The sequence below is a fragment of the Prionailurus bengalensis genome, chromosome A1, assembly GCF_016509475.1.
Source record: "Prionailurus bengalensis isolate Pbe53 chromosome A1, Fcat_Pben_1.1_paternal_pri, whole genome shotgun sequence".
NCBI lineage: Eukaryota > Metazoa > Chordata > Mammalia > Carnivora > Felidae > Prionailurus > Prionailurus bengalensis.
In genome coordinates, this window is record NC_057343.1 from 113,041,191 (window position 1) to 113,058,424 (window position 17,234).

Below are 17,234 nucleotides of genomic sequence, written 5' to 3' on the forward strand. Positions count from 1 at the left end.
AGACCAGTTCATACTCTGCTTTGGCGTCTCAAAGGGCTTTCATTCCCTCGGCCAATATTTATGGAGTGCCAGCTCTGGTAGAGGGGTAGTGCAGGCTCAGGAGAGGCAACCGGGATTCAACAGTGGGCTAGCAAAGCTCTCCACCCTCGGGGAGCTGCCCTTTGAGCAGGGAGAGACAACGAACAGGGTAAAGTCATAAGTGGGAGGGCATCTTAGAAGGTAGTGAGTACTGTGGAACAGAAGACAGGATCTGGGGTACTGGCTCAGGGGGCAGGTTGAATATTAAGGTAAGATGGATAATACATTAGGGTCCTTCAGAGAAATAGAACCAATAGACTGAATAGATAGAGGGATAGATAGATATACAGATAGATAAGAAGAATTTGGCTCGTGGGATTGAGGAGGCTGAAGTGCCCCAAGAGCTGCTGTCTGCAATCTGGAGGCCCAGGAAAACAGCTGGGGTGGTGATATGCATCCACAGGACTGAGAGCCAGGAAACTGCTGTGTTTTAAGTCCCAGTCCGAGTATAGAAGAATGTCCCAGCTCAAGCTGTCAGACAGAGAGCCAATTCTTCCCCTGCCTCTTCAGGGCCTCGGTGGGATTGAATGAGGCCCACCCACACTGGGCAGAGCATTTCAGTCTACCAATTCGGATGCTCATCTCATCCAGAAACGCCCTCCAGACACACCCCAAAGCAACGTTTAGCCAAATATCTGGGCGCCCTGTGGGCTGGTCAAGCTGACATGTAGAATTTGCCATCAGAGACAGCCACACTAAGCCAAGCCAACAACCTGGTTCAGGGATCCCTTGGGTAGACCCTCCATTAGGCTCCGCACGTCAGCCGGGCACTCCACCTGGCTGGTGGCGGGTTCTTACCTGAAGGTCTTTGGCAAGTGAACAGGTGACTGTATTGATCCCAAGCTTTCTGGGCTTTGGGCTCTAAGTCAGGAGGTCTGCTCCTCGGGTCTTCCCCTGGCTGAGCTTCAAGTACTTTCCTCTGTTCTGGGTGTACGTGCCTACATTCCTGGGTTGGCTCCTGCCTCCTGGCCTTACCACATTTCAGGGATGCAGGTGGCTTCTCAGGACCCCAAACTCCCTGGCAGTGCCCAGGGAGCATCCTTCCCCCAGCGCCCACACACAGGGTGCTTCAGGCGTGCCTTCAGCCTCCCTAACAGCATTGGTCAGACTGTCCCCACATACCCTTCACAACTGTGCTTTCTCTGTCCCCAGGCACAGCTAGTTGGACTTCCAGTCTGTTTAGGGTAACGGGTCTTAGTACAGGAGCCTTTGACCCGTTCAGTCCCTTGACGGAGTTTGTAGGGTTTTTTTTTTTTTAACTTTATTTATTTTGAGAGACAGAGAAAGTGGGGGAAGGGCAGAGAGAGAGAGAGAGAGAGAGAGATATGGAATCCGAAGCAGGCTCCAGGCTCTGAGCTGTAAGCACAGAGCCCGACGCGGGGCTCAAACTCACCAACTGTGAGATCACCACCTGAGCCGAAGTCAGATGCCTAACCGACTGAGCCACCCAAGTGCCCCTGTAGCTTGCTTTCTTCTGAGCAGCAAGGAGTGAATAAACACCTAGCGACCAGACTGTGTTCTTTTTCTTCATATATATTTATTCCAAAATACAGAAATAATTTTAAACACATTATTACAACTGAATTTGATTCATCATGGCTTTACTTAATGTTTTTACCTGCCCCAACTCAAAGAGGAGGCTTTTAAATTCAATAAATAGCATAAATAAGATTTCATCTTCATACTGTGCCTTTCACCCTTTCTTTCTGTAAAATTTCCTGGAGACTCTTCAGGAATGTCAGCACGTTGCCTGTTGCAGTTTGGTTACACGGCTGTTCACAGGAAAAAAACTGTGGGGAGAAAAGTTAATGGAGTGACTAAAAGAGTGTGGACCAGGAACCACCCTGCCTGCAGCCCTGTGAGAGGCAGGGTAGGGGTGCAGTGGGGTGGGGTGTGCACACAGCAAGGGCTTGAGACATAGAGCAAATGCATGGGGAAGTCCAGAGCTAGCATGTCGTGTAGACCGTGTAGATGGCTGACTTTGTGCTACCATTTCAGGGGTGCCCCCCACCCCCACCTATCAAATAATCCTAAATCTCATTAGAGGGAACCTTTTCTCAGGAATCTTTGAATCCTAACGTTTTATTATCCTTTTTTGGTCGTCCTTCCAAGGTCCCTGAAGAGCTCTATGGCCGAGAATGGGAATTTGGCATCAGGTAGACCAGAGTTCCCATCTCAACTCTGCCACTGCTTAAGTATCTAGCCTTAGGCAAGTTAGTTAACCTCACGGAGCATCTGTTTCCTCTGAATGAGGTGAGGGTGGTAAATGATAATTGCAACAATTGTTACTGAAATGCTATTGTCATGAAACAGTATATATTAAGCATTTAGAACTACAAGCTGTTGATGGTAAGTAACTCAGCTGAGTAGCTGGGTGAAGGCTCTTAGCCTTCTGAGGACACACATGGATTTGCTAATTCCCAAAGAGTTCACGTCCTCCCTTCCCTCCAGGGACCAGGGCACATGCAGAAAAAGAGAACATACTGATGGGCACTTAAGGCAAATGGCAAGCTTCCATCTGGATCTGAGTGCTCCTTCCTTTAAATACCTTCTTAGCCAGTCGGAAAAAAAAAAATCTTCTTTTTACAGGCCATAACACCCACTGGGTTAACAAATCGACAGCTCTGATTCTCTAGATCTCAGCTTCTTATTACAATCAGGACAGATTCTTTCATTATTCAATAGGTGGAAAGAAGTAAACGGTAACATGGGTGTGAGTGTTTTTTTAAACCAGGGGGAATTACAGGGCTATAGGGGCAGATCTCACTTTAATTTTGTCATTCTGAGTACATTTCTTACAGGTCTCGTATTGGCCTCGAACTACCAATTCCAACTTGATCACCGTTTCTCATTTAGCTAGAGTCGTCATTGACCTTCACATAAAAAGAACTAACCAGAGCGGAAGACAGGGAAAAACAAATTCACCTGGCACTTGCTGCTCTTTAGGTCTTTGACGGTTCTTTTTAGTCGGTTGAAGATCAGGGGGAAACTTGTTTGCACCGTGGAGTTGGTCATCTGGGACAGCCCTTCCTGGAAGCACGGTGTGGTGCAGTCGTCCTGGTCAATGAAAAGAATTTACTAAAAGAAACACCTTGAGGACCACTTTGAGAAGAACCACAAAGAGCTTGCTTTCAGACACTACCTTAATTTAAACAATGTAACCTAAACTGGTATTATTTTTAGACAGGTCCCTCTCCCCATGTAGGAAAGGACTTTCAGCATTTCAAGTCAAGGCCATTTTTCCACAGTGTCACTGCCTGGAGATCTCCAGTATGTTCCAGCAGAGGAACACAAAGCCGATGGACTCTGGGAAACAGCTCGTTCTAGTCTCCGTTGCAACCGATGTTCCTGGGCTCCGTGTCTTGTAATAGTAGGTTCCCAAGGAGAAAGAAAGGAAAAGCTTTCTCACACCAGTCTGATGGCATGAGTCAGTTGAATACAGCCAGTGTTTCAGCAGTAGCTAAAATCACGGGCCATAAACTGAAGGGCGGGACTGGGCTATAAATGCGTGGTTCCTCCTCAGAAGCCCCCTACCCTAGTCTCGTGTAATGGATGCAGCCTGATGGGGTGTGATATCTGACCCCAGCGAGGATGACAAGTTCAGATTCTCCCAGGCCTTGCTTGGGATGATAATAATACAGGAGGCAGCTTCCTCCTCCCCTGAACCAGAAAAATTCCTGCCTGGCTTACTCTTTGTGAAAGTGGGGAATCACCTTCTGGAAGTGCTTTTCGTTTTCGCTCTACCTTAGACACCCTGTCCTCCCAGCATTCAAACCATGAGAGGGCCACCCCAAATCAGCTAAAAAGACAGACAGGAAGGGAGGAGTGAGGGAGAAGGTATAGCACCCAGAGAGGTTTTGTAATAGGAAAGAAAAAAAGTTATTTTACCTCCTTGTTGTGCAACCCTTGAGTTTTAGGAAATAAATTAGTAAGCAGTATGATATAAGCTATATTTTTTGTACATTCTCAGCGCCAGTTTGATTTAATTGTGCACATGGCCACTAATCTAAGAAGACATACAAGATTCTTTTTAAAGTATTGAATAGTGTTCAAACTTCCCAAAGGGCATAAAAGCAGACCAAATACAATGTATACTAGTGATGTATCTAGTATAGAATTCAAGGGCCTGGTTTTAAAAGGAAATCCTGAACTGTAACAATTGCAATTAAGCAACATTTTCTTATTTCAAATATCAAGTCGAGCAATTTATTTTTACTTGAAAACTTTTTTAAATTACACCGTCAAGATTATATTGTTTTACTGTACTTACAGAAGGAATGGGCAGACACAAACAATCGGTCACCTGCAAAAGAATAATCCCAGGGTGAAGATTCCAGATGCAAACATTAAAATAAGTTTGGAAAGTTCTTAAAAGAGCATTTACTCACGTTGGTGCCACAGCCACATTTTGAAGGTGGATGTTCCTGAAGTAAATAGAAAAACAAGAACCCATAATGGGTGGTGTGCTTTTCATCCTTTTGTTTCACCTACATTTTTTTGTTTCTTTGTTTCTTCTTTTTTTAAGTGAGAGTGAGAGAGAGGCAGAGGGAGAGGGAGAATCTTAAGCAGGCCCCACGCCCAGCACAGAGCCTGATGCAGGGCTCGATCCCACGATCATGACCTGAGCCGACATCAAGAGTAGGACATACAACCGACTGAGCCACCCAGGGGCCCCTCACTTAAACTTTCAAGAGTTCCCTTTCCCACTGGCGCCCCCCTCTGCAGCTTACCTGCAGTTTGTTAATGAGGTACGTGACATCATGGATCCCTGACAAGGTCAAACACCTCTGGCTGGCCACAGAGCAGAGAAGCAGGGCAGAGGCAAGGACCACGGACAGGAGCATCTTGACTTGGAGCTGCAGGGTGGCTTGTAGTTGCCTTGAAATCGAGTCGTATTTAAAGCTCCCTCTTGCAAACCTGGAAAAACCCTGACATCAAACTGATACCAGGTGCCCACTTCTTCTATGTAAGTTTGGGCCACTTGACATTGAAAAATACATATATACATTGAACTGAGTCACTTGGCAAAGACTATGTTACACTGTGCTAGGAAATATCATTCCCCAGAAAAGATGCTTTTCAAAATTTGGGTACTGAGATGCTGTAGGAAAAGTTAAAGATCTAAAAACCATAATTTTTTTTTTAAGGCAGATATTCTAGTTGTGAGAGTTAGAATACTTTCCATGAAAGCCCAGGTCTGTATTTTCCCCTTTTTACTTTATTGGAAATGCTGATATAATAGCCAGTCACAAGTATTATAATGAAGGGGCCAGGGAGGGGGCGGGAGGGTGAGAAATCATGCAGGAGAGCTGCTCTGTTGGGGTTTTTGCAAGCTCAAGCTCGATGAAGTCACTGCAACTTTAATCTTACTACATTTTATTCTCAAATCTTAACAGCGTTTTTCATGCCTGGGGCCAGATTCTCCGCCTAGCACAAGGCATTTTTGTGCCAGTATCTCTTTAAACAGGTGTCTGAAGGAGGGAACTCTTCAACTGTACCAGCAAGAATGTAGCCACAGTGTCTGTTAAGATTGGTCTTGAGGATTCCTTAGTGTCTGTAGGGAACTTATGTCACCCTGCGCAGCTGTCAAGTCAAAACTCGGTGCTTGAGATAGGATAACGGCTCACCTGTATTGAGCGCTTACGGCATACCAGCCACAGTTTTCAGCTCTTTACGGGAACTGCGTCATGTAGTACCTACAGCCACCAAATGAGGTAGGTACTAATTTGCCATTCCCATTTCTTCATATCTTAGATTAGAACACTGTCTGTATCTTAGCTTCCCAGCCCTTGGATGAAGCTGTTCTTAACCACTGTGAGCCATAAAGATGTCTCACTGTAGCCCTATAAGTATTATGGTTATTCCCATTCTTTTGTAGATGGGGAAATTGAGGCACAGAGATGCAAGTAATTCACCCAAAGCCACACAGCTAGGAAGAAACAAAACAAAACAAAACAAAACAAAACAAAACAAAACAAAACAACTGTATTCAAATCCAGAACTCTGGCTCCCAGTTTCAGCTGCCCCCCTACTTCTCTGTTTTTTGCCTGCCTCTCCCCCTGGGATATATGCCCCGTATGGGTCTGGTTCACCCTTATATCCTCAGCCCTTGGAAAACTCCTTGAGGAGCAGTGAGCTATCACTAAATGCCTCTTGAATCAAAATGTGAATGTGAAAGGCAGTTTTTGAAGTAGTAAGACAGGTACTCAAAAACTATGATTGTGTAAGGTTACAAATCTAGTTTCTGGGCGTGTATGTGGAGATGTGTGGGCTTAAGAAAATTTATCTTCTACACGCTAGAGGCTGAAAAAGTGGGAATTCTCTGGCTTAGCATTTTGAGCCATACTAGCAAGTGGGACACACTCGTAAGATTTTCTCACCACTGCTGGAAGAGTATGTGGTAATATTGCTTTTCTCATTGCATGCTGTTCCTTAGGAGCAGTATTGGACTATGGGGAAAGGGGGTGTCTTGGTAGCAAAGAAGGTAAAAAAAATGGCTTCTTGCTAACTTCCCCAGATCCTCCTGCAGCTTGGCCTCCATGCCTGCCCTGTGTATGCACCAAGGAGACGTTTCAAAGGCCTGCCAGCCTGTGCCGAATACTTTCATGCCAGAGTCTGGTAGCGATGCCCTTTTCTTGCCAATAGAAGCTCGATTAGTTCAGGATGGCAATGTACCCAGCCAAACACCCACTTTTTCAGTCACTCTGCTGCACTGCTGCAGGTGGCCATGTGACGTGTTCTGATGGTTGCAACGTCTGTAGAATTCATTTGCTTTTCCGGTAACAGGAGACAAAAGTAGCTGAAACCCGTCGTTACCACCTTATTGCGATCTGAGCGTGAATGTGCTAGCAAGAGCTTCGGAAGCAATCTTCTAACCATGCAGGGATGGACCAGAGAACTGTAGCAATAACAACTCTAACGTTTTACATAAATGGGAAAAAGTCCTGGAAAACAAAAATAAAACCATGAAAGTGACGATAGAAAATAACAGTAAGAATACCAAAGTGGTACTAAGTTCCAGCTAGATATCACTGCCTGCTGAAGACCGTGCATCTTGACGCTCAGGAAAAATGGAAATTAGCATGTGCTAGAGTCATTGCAATCTGCATGATGCTGTCTTGTGTCTCTTCCTCCAAGCGGGACTGAGTTCCAGGAGAACTGATAGGATGTCAGACTCTGGCTCATTATTGTATTCCCAGGGCACAGTCCATACTCAGTGCTCAGGAATTGCTGGTTAAGTGAATGAATGACAAATAGCTGTCCTTAGAATGTATTAAATGTATGTGATTTGTGAAATGACCAAGATGTGTTCCCAGTGGATCAGTAACAAAGAACAGACAGAGCCTTTACAAACCCTGAGCAAGGAAAGCACTTGAAGAGTAAGCAATGAACAAAATACACCCTCCTGCAATGCAGTCCCTTCAGAACTTTGAAGAGTTCTTCAAGCTCTTCTCCCTTTCAGTTCTCTTAGCAACCGCACGAAGAAGGCAGGTCAGGTGAAGGAACTCCGAGTCTGTACAGGATGAAACGGAGAGAGAGAGAGGTAGGTGACTGTTCTTTGCAATTCTTTTCTATCTTCCCAGCCACTTCAGTTATAAAAATGAAAAGAATTAAGAATATTTAAATGGCAGCTCTGTATTTTAAAACACCGTTAAAACAGCAGATGTTTATCTAGGCAAAGTCTACAGCTTTTGAGGTTTAGCTTCTAGGATTTATTGCGATACCGGAATGTGAGTATGCAAATGATCTCCTGCAGAGGAAATACACCAAGCTCAGAAATGAACTACTCGCTTGTTTTAAATATCAAGAAGATTGGAGAGTGGGATGCTTACCAAGATGTAGCGTAGATAACATATTTTACAATAAATGACAAAAGACAATACTCCACCATTTATTTTGTTTCAAAGATAAAGTTTGACATTTTTATTTTGTGATTAAACACCCATGTGTCAGGGATTATTTCTCTAATAAAACAAAAATGGTTATTTGTTCTAGGAAGCCACAGCATGAAATGACACACACAAAAAGACACTAAATTTCTAAGTAAAACCCATTCTGTGTTTTCTTCTGAATAGCCAAGAGATAACGTTATGAGAATCCTTGAGCACTAATTTCTTAATCAAATAGTTCTTTCCAAGTCATTATTTCCCAACCAACTGTGAGGGGCAAGCCTCGCTGGGTGCACTGTTATCCCTACTGGGGTTTCTCCCCCCGGAAGGGGGATTTCTATATGGGAGCTCTGCACCTCTCCTTTTGCAGCTCCTAAGCAAATTCCGGGGCCATGGACCTGGGGCCCTGTGCTTCCCGTTTAGCTTCCATGAAGTTTCCAGAGTTACAAGATGCAGGCTCCACTCCTCTCAGCCCCCACCCCTTCTACACTGCTACTCCTCACCAAAGGTGACTAACGACCCGGGATATCCTTGTAAAAGGAATTTTTACATTCTCCCACTGATACAGCCCTTTGTTGCCTGAAACCTGCCCCTGTGTTTCTTAAGAGTCTGTGGGACCCCACCCCCGCTTTGCTGTGGACAATTTACTGGTGTTCATCTACTAAAGAAAGGTATGAAAGGGGCGCCTGGGTGGCTCCGTCTGTTGCGCATTCAACTGTCGCTCAGGTCACCATCTCATCATTGGTGAGTTCGAGCCCCGCGTCGGGCTCTGTGCTGACAGCTCAGAGCCTGGAGCCTGCTTCGGATTCTGTGTCTCCCTCTCTCTCTCTCAAAAATAAACATTAAAAAATAATAATAATAAAAAATTTAAAAAAAGGATGAGAACTCCTGTTTTGGGCCACATTGGGGAAGGCACTACCATTTGTTGAACCCTTACTATATGCAAGGTAATATATTAAACACCTCATATGTATTAACGCACTCAGCCCTCTCCAGTCTTTATTAGCATCACTTTATAGATGTTGAAGCTCAGGAAATTGAAGCTCAGGAGGGCTAAGAGGGTCCCCTTAATCACACAGCTAACAATTTGAACTGGATTTATCTAATCCTAGAGCCTGTGCTCTCATGGCCTATGCCATATATCAATCTGTATTTCTGCTGACCCACCTATACGGCATTGTTCTGGGTACCTGTCGTAACTTGAAGGGAAACTTTCACAATGTCCAGAGCACTTGATGTCCTGCGAATGAAGGGGAGGATGTCCTCAAATTCCTTGCAGCAGGAACCCACTTAGGTGGCACCAAAGTTGACTTCCAAGTGGAACAGTGCATTTGCAATAGGAAAAGTTACAACATGTATGTCATGAATCTGAAGAGAACCTGGGAGGTTTCTACTAGCAGCTTGTGCCATTGGTGCCATTGACAACCCGGCTGATGTCAGAGTCCTGTCCTCCCAGAATACTGACCAGCAAGCTATCCTCAAGTTTGCTGCTGCCACTGGAGCCACTCCTGGTGCTGGTCACTTTGCTCCTGGAACCTTCACCAATGATCCCCGGGGGTGACCTCAGCCTCACCCAGATCCAGGAGCCATGGCTTCGGGCGCCTAGTGATCCCGGGGGGGTGACCTCAGCCTCACCCAGATCCAGGAGCCATGGCTTCGGGCGCCTAGTGACCCCGGGGGTGACCCCAGCCTCTGATGGAGGCCTCTTATGTTAACCTGTCTACCATCACTCTGTGTAACACAGACTCTCCTCTGCCGTCCCCTGCAGTAACCAGGCTGCTCCCTCAGCGGCTCTGACGCGGTGGATGCTGGCGCAGGCAGTTCTGCGCATGTGCGGTGCTCTTCCCCAGGAACTGGCGAGAGGTCACGCCTAACCCCGACCGCTAGGAGGTCCCTGGAAGAACAGGCCGCTGCTGACAGGGATTGACCTGGGAGGCACGTCACGGTGCATGGACTGCTCCAGTGCCCCAATTTACTGCTTCTCACCCCCACACGGCAGGCTGGTCTGAAGGTGAGCGGTGCCTCGGTGCTGGTGCAGCCCACCCCGCGGAAGCCTGGGTGCCCCCCCCACCCCCCGCCGCCACTGAGGACTGGCCCGCGGTTAATGCGTGGGAGCAACCACTGAGTGGTCTTAAGCTGTTTTTCCAGACTCTTAAGTAGAAAACGGAAATAAGCTTGATGGAAAACGAGGTTTCTTTAAAAAAAAAAAAAAATTTGCCGAATGAATTGAGTTCTGATAAACTTGTCCAGAAGACGTGCATCTGATGGCTTTCGGGCGGTAATTTTTTGGAATTTTATGCTTTTTTCTTTTTAGTGCTATTTTAGGTTTTCTCCTTCTTAGTTTTCTGTGTGTGTTTTCCTGGAAAATGATCCCTGAATAATGCTAACAAAGTAGTAAGATTGTGCATTTTACCCACATTTTCTCTTTGATGAAACTTGTAAGAAATGTGTATATTTGATTATTTTCAGATATTTAGGTTATGCTTTTTATTGATCATTTCTGGATATGATTTTCCTCATCTTTCCAATTTGGCATTTTATGCACGTGCATTCCTTCTTAGGTGATTTGGATTTCCTAGATTGTTTTTTATTTTTATTTTTTAGTAATCTCTGTGCCCAACGTGGGCTGGAACTCATGACCCCGAGATCAAGCGTCGCATGCTCTACTGACTGACCCAGTCAGGCCACCCCCTAGATTTATCTTCTTGTTCCTCTTCTAGCTTCTTGAGTCGTATGTTTGCTTCAGTGTTTAAATAAATATTAGCATCAGTTACTGACTACACCGTGTGGCAAGCAGAGCGCAACATGCTTTATTTGCATTATCCCACTGAATTCTCACAATACCGTCTGCGGCTTCCTAAGAAATATTTGTAGCTTAGTGGTGGTGAGTGCAGACTTGAGCTAGATGGTTGCTGCCACTTCTAACTCTGTGGCCTCATGCACGTGACTTCTCGGCGCTTCAATTTCCTTGGCTATAAAATGGGATAATCGTATAATCCACATTACAGGTCTGTTGTGGGGGATGAATAAATTAGTTCTTAGAGCCCCTAGAACAGAGTCTGGCACGTGATCAGCACTATGGAAGCAGTCCATATAATTATTTAAAGATGAGGGATTGAAGCTTTAAAAAGTTAAGTAACTTTCCTAGGATTACACAGCTATTCCCAGATTAGGGGCCACCTTCTTTTGAGCACAGCCTGGGCAGCATCGCGTAGATTTTGGTATGTGGTTAGCTCACTCGCATTGATTTCTTAACAGTCTATAATTTCAATTTTGGTTTCTTTTTTTTAAAAGAAATTTTTAATGTTTGTTTTTGAGAGAAAGAGAGACAGTGATAGAGTGTGAGCAGGGGAGGGGCAGAGAGAGAGGGAGACACAGAATTCAAAGCAGGCTCCAGGCTCTGAGCTGTCGGCACAGAGCTGGACGCGGGGCTTGACCCATGAACCATGAATGAGATCATGACCTGAGCTGAAGTCAGACACTCAACCGATGGAGCCACACAGGTGCCCCAATTTTGGTTTCTTCTTTGATGAAGTTCCCATTATTTTTTCCTCTGTAGGAAATCGTTTTGGGAAACCCTTTGCTTTCTACCTGCATGATCTTCATCCTTGAAACTCAGAAGTTTTGCCAGAATTTGTCTAGTTGTGGCTATTCTGTTTTTATCCCTGATCAGCACATAGCCCATTTAATCTTAAGATCACAGTCTTTCTCCCATAAAAATATTTTCCTATTTGTTCTTTGATCTCCACTTCTCTTTTTTCCCCTTCTGTAATTTCTATTGTACACAGGTTGAAATCTTCTAAGATTATTTTCCATGGCTTTGTTTTCCCCTTGAATTTCTTATCATTGTTTTTTACTTAGGATTTCTGGGGGGTCTTCTGGATTGGGTCTTTTAATTACCAGTTCAGTTATCTGCAGAATCCATTCTGTTTTTAACCACCTCTACTGAGTGTTTTTGTTCCCACCAATGCATATTTCCATTTTAATATTTTTAAATTTTAATATGCATCCCAAAAAGCGTGTAACAAGCTCATGAGGGCCACCCTGCACCATTTTTTAATGAAAATGTGGAAGAAAGATGGTATATACAAATGGCAAAGACACACAAAATGGCCTTGCATTTTCCACTAAAATTAAATGAATTGAAAATTCCAGTGAAACGTTCACTTCTACTAAAGTTTTTCTGTCCTGGACACAGCCATCCAGCCTCTGTTTCTCCAAAATCTGACACCCACTGCCAGACCTTAAAGGCAGCCTACACTCTGCCATATTTCACCAGTGTCTTTTGGTCTTCTTTTTTGAATTTTATTAAAGTTTTTACCTTAGAACAGTTTAAGATTACAAGACAATTGTTGACGTACTACAGAAACTTCTCATATACCCACATCTAGTTTCCCTGTTGTTAACATTTTAACATTTGTTATATATACACGATACATTTGTTACAGTTAATGAACCAATATTGATAACATTGTGGGGTTTTTAAAATAAGTTTATTTATTTGTTTTTGAGAGAGAGAGAGAGAGAGAGAGAGAGAGAGAGAGAGAGAACGAGTGGGGGAGGGGCAGAGAGAGAGGGAGGTACAGAAACGAAAGCAGGCTCCAGGCCCTGAGCTGTCAGCGCAGAGCCCGATGTGGGGCTCGAACTCACAAACTGTGAGATCGTGACCTGTGCTAAAGTCTGATGCTTAACTGACTGAGCCACCCAGGTGCCCCTTGGTACATTATTTTTAACTAAAGTCCATATTTTATTCAGATTTCCTTAGTTTTCACTTAATGTCCTCTTCTGTTCTAAGATCCCATCCAGAACACCTCATTACATTTAGTCATTATGTCTCTTTAGGTTTCTCTTAGCTGTGACCGTTTCTCAGGCTTTTCTTTGTTTTTAATGACCTTGATGGTTTTGAGGAGTACTCGTTAGGTATTTTGTACAATGTCTCTCACTTTGGGATTTGCTTGATGTTCTCATGATTAAACTGAGGTTAGGGAGGAAGACCACAGAAGTCAAGTTTTATTTTCATCACATTGTATCAGAGCATCAGCGTGACTTATCCTTGTCGATGACCTTCATCCTCTGGCAGAAACCACCTGTAGATTTCTCTTTTCCCCTCCTTCCATACTGTACTCTTTGGGGAAAAAGTCACCATACAGATAAAGAGTGGGGAGTTATGTTCACTTCCTTGAGGACTGAGTATCTGCATAAATTACTTGGGGTTATTCTGCCTGGGACATTTGTCTCCTCATTTATTGATTGATTCAGTTATTTATTTAATTCAGTATAGACTCATCAGAATTTGTTTTCCATTTCGGGTTGCAATCCATTACTGCTTTATTTTGTTACTTGGATTTTTCCAGCTTTGGTAATCGGGAGTTGTTTCATTTGTCCTCTGTGTCCTTTTCGACTCCACCGTTGTGCCTTTTTTGGTTCTGTTTTGTGAGCACCATGTTACTTTCTGGCACCACAAGATGTTCCAGGCTCATGTTGTCACTTTGATGCGCCAGTCCTGGAATCAGCCATTTCTGCAAAGAGTGCAGATTCCTTTTATTGGAGTCTGGCATCAAAAAGCAAGATGGAAGCTATCCATGCTTAGTGTGACTGGGATTCTGTTTTTCTTTTCAATTGTGCAGTTATATTTCTTATCTTTCTTGCCATAATTGCCTGCTCTCGTCTTCTCGTCTTATCAATGCAAGAATAAGAATTATACATATATATATATATATATATATATATATAGTGAGAGAGAGAGAGAGAGAAGAGAAAGGAGAAACAGAGGAAAGAGAAGCTCTTTTATGTATTTATTTATTTTTTTTTACCCTGGGTTATTCACTCTGAATGTTCTAAACTGCTGAGGTTTTACATATCTGGCAATGTTTTGCTTTGCTGATACATATGAACAGTCGTTCGGAAAGATAACCTGAACGAGATGGGTCCCAACAGAGCCTGTGGCAACCATTGCGATTTCTTTCTGTCCTTAACACAAATAGGAGACAAATTTAGATGTATACTTTTTCTCTAGCAGCTGAGAGGGTGGGTCGTTTGTTCAGGGATAATGCGGTCAGCAGGGCTGAGAGCTACTTGATTTGGAATCTCACCTTAGCTCCGGACCCAGGTCTCCCTCTTATCTGGGAAGCTGGACATCAGCCAGCACAGAGGCCCTCTCTGGTCTCCATCGCAAAGGAGGCGGGGCTCTGTGTACCAGCATTTCAGGATTGTAGGGGGATCTACTTCTTGCACACCCCCGCTGATTGGTTAACTCTCTAGTTGGCCCTAAACGCAAACTATTGGCTTCTGTTTCTACCTCTCTATCCTGCTCCCTTAGATAAAGCTCTTCAACAAGACTCTCTTTTTAGTTCCTGCCTCAGTCTTTTTCCCCAGAGGGAAAGCTCTGCTCTCCCTCCATGACTAGTGAGAGGTTCTAGAAACCCAGCCCAAGTTAGCGGCCAGGCTTCCCACCACCATTCCCGATAGTACTATATTACTTAGACCTCTGAGGTCATTCACCTAGCGAGAGGAACAGCCAGGATCCAACCCACTCTCTTTGCATTACTGTTTGTGCTGCAGAGGCTGACCAGTAAATTAAATAGATGATTCAAACTCTGCACTCAAACACCATTCAGGAATTATTATTTCCATGGTGTAGATAATCCAGTTTGATGAAATAGGTAAAATGGGATAGAGAAAATGAATAAAGTTCCTACTGTGCATAGTCACAACTGAAAGCGAAGGTCAGGGGAGGAGCGGTAGGGCCGCGGGAACTCAGAACCATGGTGAGTAGGGATATCATGCACACCCCAAGGGTTTACTTCACAGCTCCTTTTGGTGGGAAAGGAGGCTCCACCTCTGGCTATACCTCTGCGTCTCCACAACACCAGGGACACCAAGCATAGCACCCAGAAGGGCCCCACCCACAAAAGCATGTGCTTTGGTGTCCATCTGAAAGAATGTGTTTTTCAAGTTGGTTTCAGAAAAAGATAAGCAAAACAAAGAAAGAAACCGTTACTCAGCTTCCCATGATGCTTCATCAGAAACCAACTGAAGGATCCTGTGGAGTACTTCTAAAAGTTCTCAGTAACAGCAGGGGATCCCCACTCGCCAGTGCTCATTACCTCAGTCATCCCAATGGGGTTTCCGTCTGCCTCAAACAGCACAGCACTCTCTGAATAAAGCATCGTATTAATTAAAAATGGTGCCATGATTTTATGAAGCTTTATTACCACTGGTCCTTTTACATGGCATATTATTATTATTTTTTATTACTGTTATTAATTTCCATTTGTCCTCATTATCCTTCTAAGGAAGAGTGGAGAGTTTGTGGCAGGGCAGGGGCAGGCTCAGAGTGTGGGTTAGGTTCCTTTTACAGTCTTGACCTCCTGGGAACTTTTGATTCCCCTGAGTGCTCCCTTCCTCTGGAAACCTGCTCCTCTCTTGGCCTCAGTGGCACCACATGCTCTTCTCCCTACTTCATACACCATCTCTCTGTATCCTTTGCTGGCTCCTTCCCTCCTTTTCAGCATCTCCATACGGGGTTGCCCCGGTACTCATTCTGGGCTCTCAACTCTCCTTTATCATGACTGAGATGTCTCCCTAAGTCCTGGCTTTGCCCCATCCACATGCTGATGATTCTCAAATTCTACCTCTATTACTGACAGCTTCACTGAGCTACAAACTACAAACTTGCATTACAAGTGTAGTATATTTAGGGCACCTAGGTGGCTCAGTCAGTTGAGCATCCAACTTTGGGTCAGGTTATCATCTCTTGGTGCCTGGGTTTGAGCCCCACATCGGGCTCTGGGCTGACAGCTCAGAGCCTGGAGCCTGTTTCAGATTCTGTGTCTCCCTCTCTCTGCCTCTTCCCCACTCATGCTCTGTCTCTCTCTGTCTCTCAAAAATGAATAAGTATTAAAAAAAATTTTACAAGTGTAATATATTTAAATATGCCCAGATTCTGCCTCCCTGTGAAGGATCATATCACCACTTCTTTTTTTTAATTAAAAAAACATTTTTTTAATGTTTATATGTTTTTGAGAGAGAGAGAGAGAGAGAGAGAGCGAGCAGGGGAGGGGCAGAGAGAGAGGGAGACACAGAATCTAAAACAGGCTCCAGGCTCTGAACTGTCAGCACAGACCCCGATGCGGGGCTTGAACTCACGAACCATGAAATCATGACCCAAGCCTAAGTCGGGCATTCAACCAACAGCCACCCAGGTGCCTCTCATATCACCACTTCTCACACTCCCTCAGCCATCAAGGTTTAGCAGTGAGACCAGAAGGAATTTTTGTATCTTTCAACATATTAGGATTCAGTATGTAAAGAGAAGATTGCCCCCTGACTTTGCTGGCTGGACTGTGAAGCTTGCTGCCCCGGGGCAGGAGAGGCATGGACCAAGAAGAATGAAAGTTGGAAGCCCACCTCTTCTGGTATTGAAGGATTGCAGGGGAAAGAAGGTGGGGCAGAAGAGGCAGAGGGAGACACAGGGGTGCTGGTCTTCCCTCTCCACTTAGGCAGAGGGAGGTGTGTTGTCACTTTTGAGGGCAATGCTGAGAGTCCTTGCGCATTTTACTTTGGAGGCTCTGAATGGAGAACATCACCTAGTTAGCCTTTGTGCCAGGCTTGGTGGTGGGAGCAGATGGTGGATGAACATAAGAGTAAAGCCAGCAGTATGGCACGGTCAGGCGGCGATAGGCTGGATGGTAGCTCTCTAAAGCGATCCCCAGTTCCCACTTAGTGAGGATGCAACTCAGAAATCCCCACATGTTGGCCATGTGTCCACGGGTCATGGCTGGATAGGGAGCTAGTAAACATCCACAGAGCCAAGGTGGGTATTTGGACCAGGAATTGGGGAGGAGCACATGGCCGACACGCAGATGGGTGTACAGGTCCAGCTCGCATGAGGCCAAGTCTGCCAGGGAGTCTCAGAGCCTTCACCAAGCTCTCACCAAGCCACACTGGCTGCCAGGGTCATAGTCAATGCCAGCAAGGCAGGCAGGGACAAGGCCTTGTGAATAAGGCGCATTGCTATAGAGTTTACAGGAAGTAGAGGATGCCACAAAATACAAAGCCTCCTTCCAGGCACAGTTGGGAGAGCACCATGGGTTCCCACCACCCTGGGGGAGAGAAGTGTTCAGAGATGGAGAGCTGAGAGTTTGAACGTATTAAAAATCTTCCCTTGGGCAAAGAATACCAGACTAGACTAACTCCAGTTCCTTCCCTCTGCCTGCCTCCAGTCCCCAGTGGGTCAGGAATCATGAAGAAGATCTGAGAAGAGGC

The 17,234-nt window shown here is 44.9% G+C and overlaps 1 protein-coding gene and 1 pseudogene across 1 annotated transcript; one reads left to right on the top strand and one right to left on the bottom strand.

The window, feature by feature from the left end:
- Nucleotides 1–1,706: 1,706 nt before the first annotated feature.
- On the bottom strand, nucleotides 1,707–4,922 carry IL9 (interleukin 9). The gene is made up of 5 exons (XM_043588384.1): nucleotides 4,809–4,922; nucleotides 4,467–4,502; nucleotides 4,349–4,381; nucleotides 3,004–3,135; nucleotides 1,707–1,868 (listed from the first exon to the last, which is right to left on the bottom strand). Exons 1-5 carry the CDS (start codon nucleotides 4,920–4,922, stop codon nucleotides 1,758–1,760), a joined length of 426 nt encoding a protein of 141 aa, XP_043444319.1. The 3' UTR covers nucleotides 1,707–1,757.
- A 4,264-nt stretch (nucleotides 4,923–9,186) lies between these two features.
- Nucleotides 9,187–9,841, top strand: LOC122479518 (annotated as a pseudogene).
- The last annotated feature ends 7,393 nt before the right edge of the window (nucleotides 9,842–17,234 follow it).

What these genes read in the sequence shown, in the direction of transcription:
- IL9 (XM_043588384.1), bottom strand. Translation starts at nt 4,922, where the DNA reads ATGCTCCTGTCCGTGGTCCTTGCCTCTGCCCTGCTTCTCTGCTCTGTG. An exon ending in ACCTCATTAACAAACTGCAG is followed by an intron (nt 4,503 to 4,808) that starts GTAAGCTGCAGA and finishes TATTTACTTCAG; the next exon opens with GAACATCCACCTTCAAAATG. An exon ending in TGTGTCTGCCCATTCCTTCT is followed by an intron (nt 3,136 to 4,348) that starts GTAAGTACAGTA and finishes TTCATTGACCAG; the next exon opens with GACGACTGCACCACACCGTG.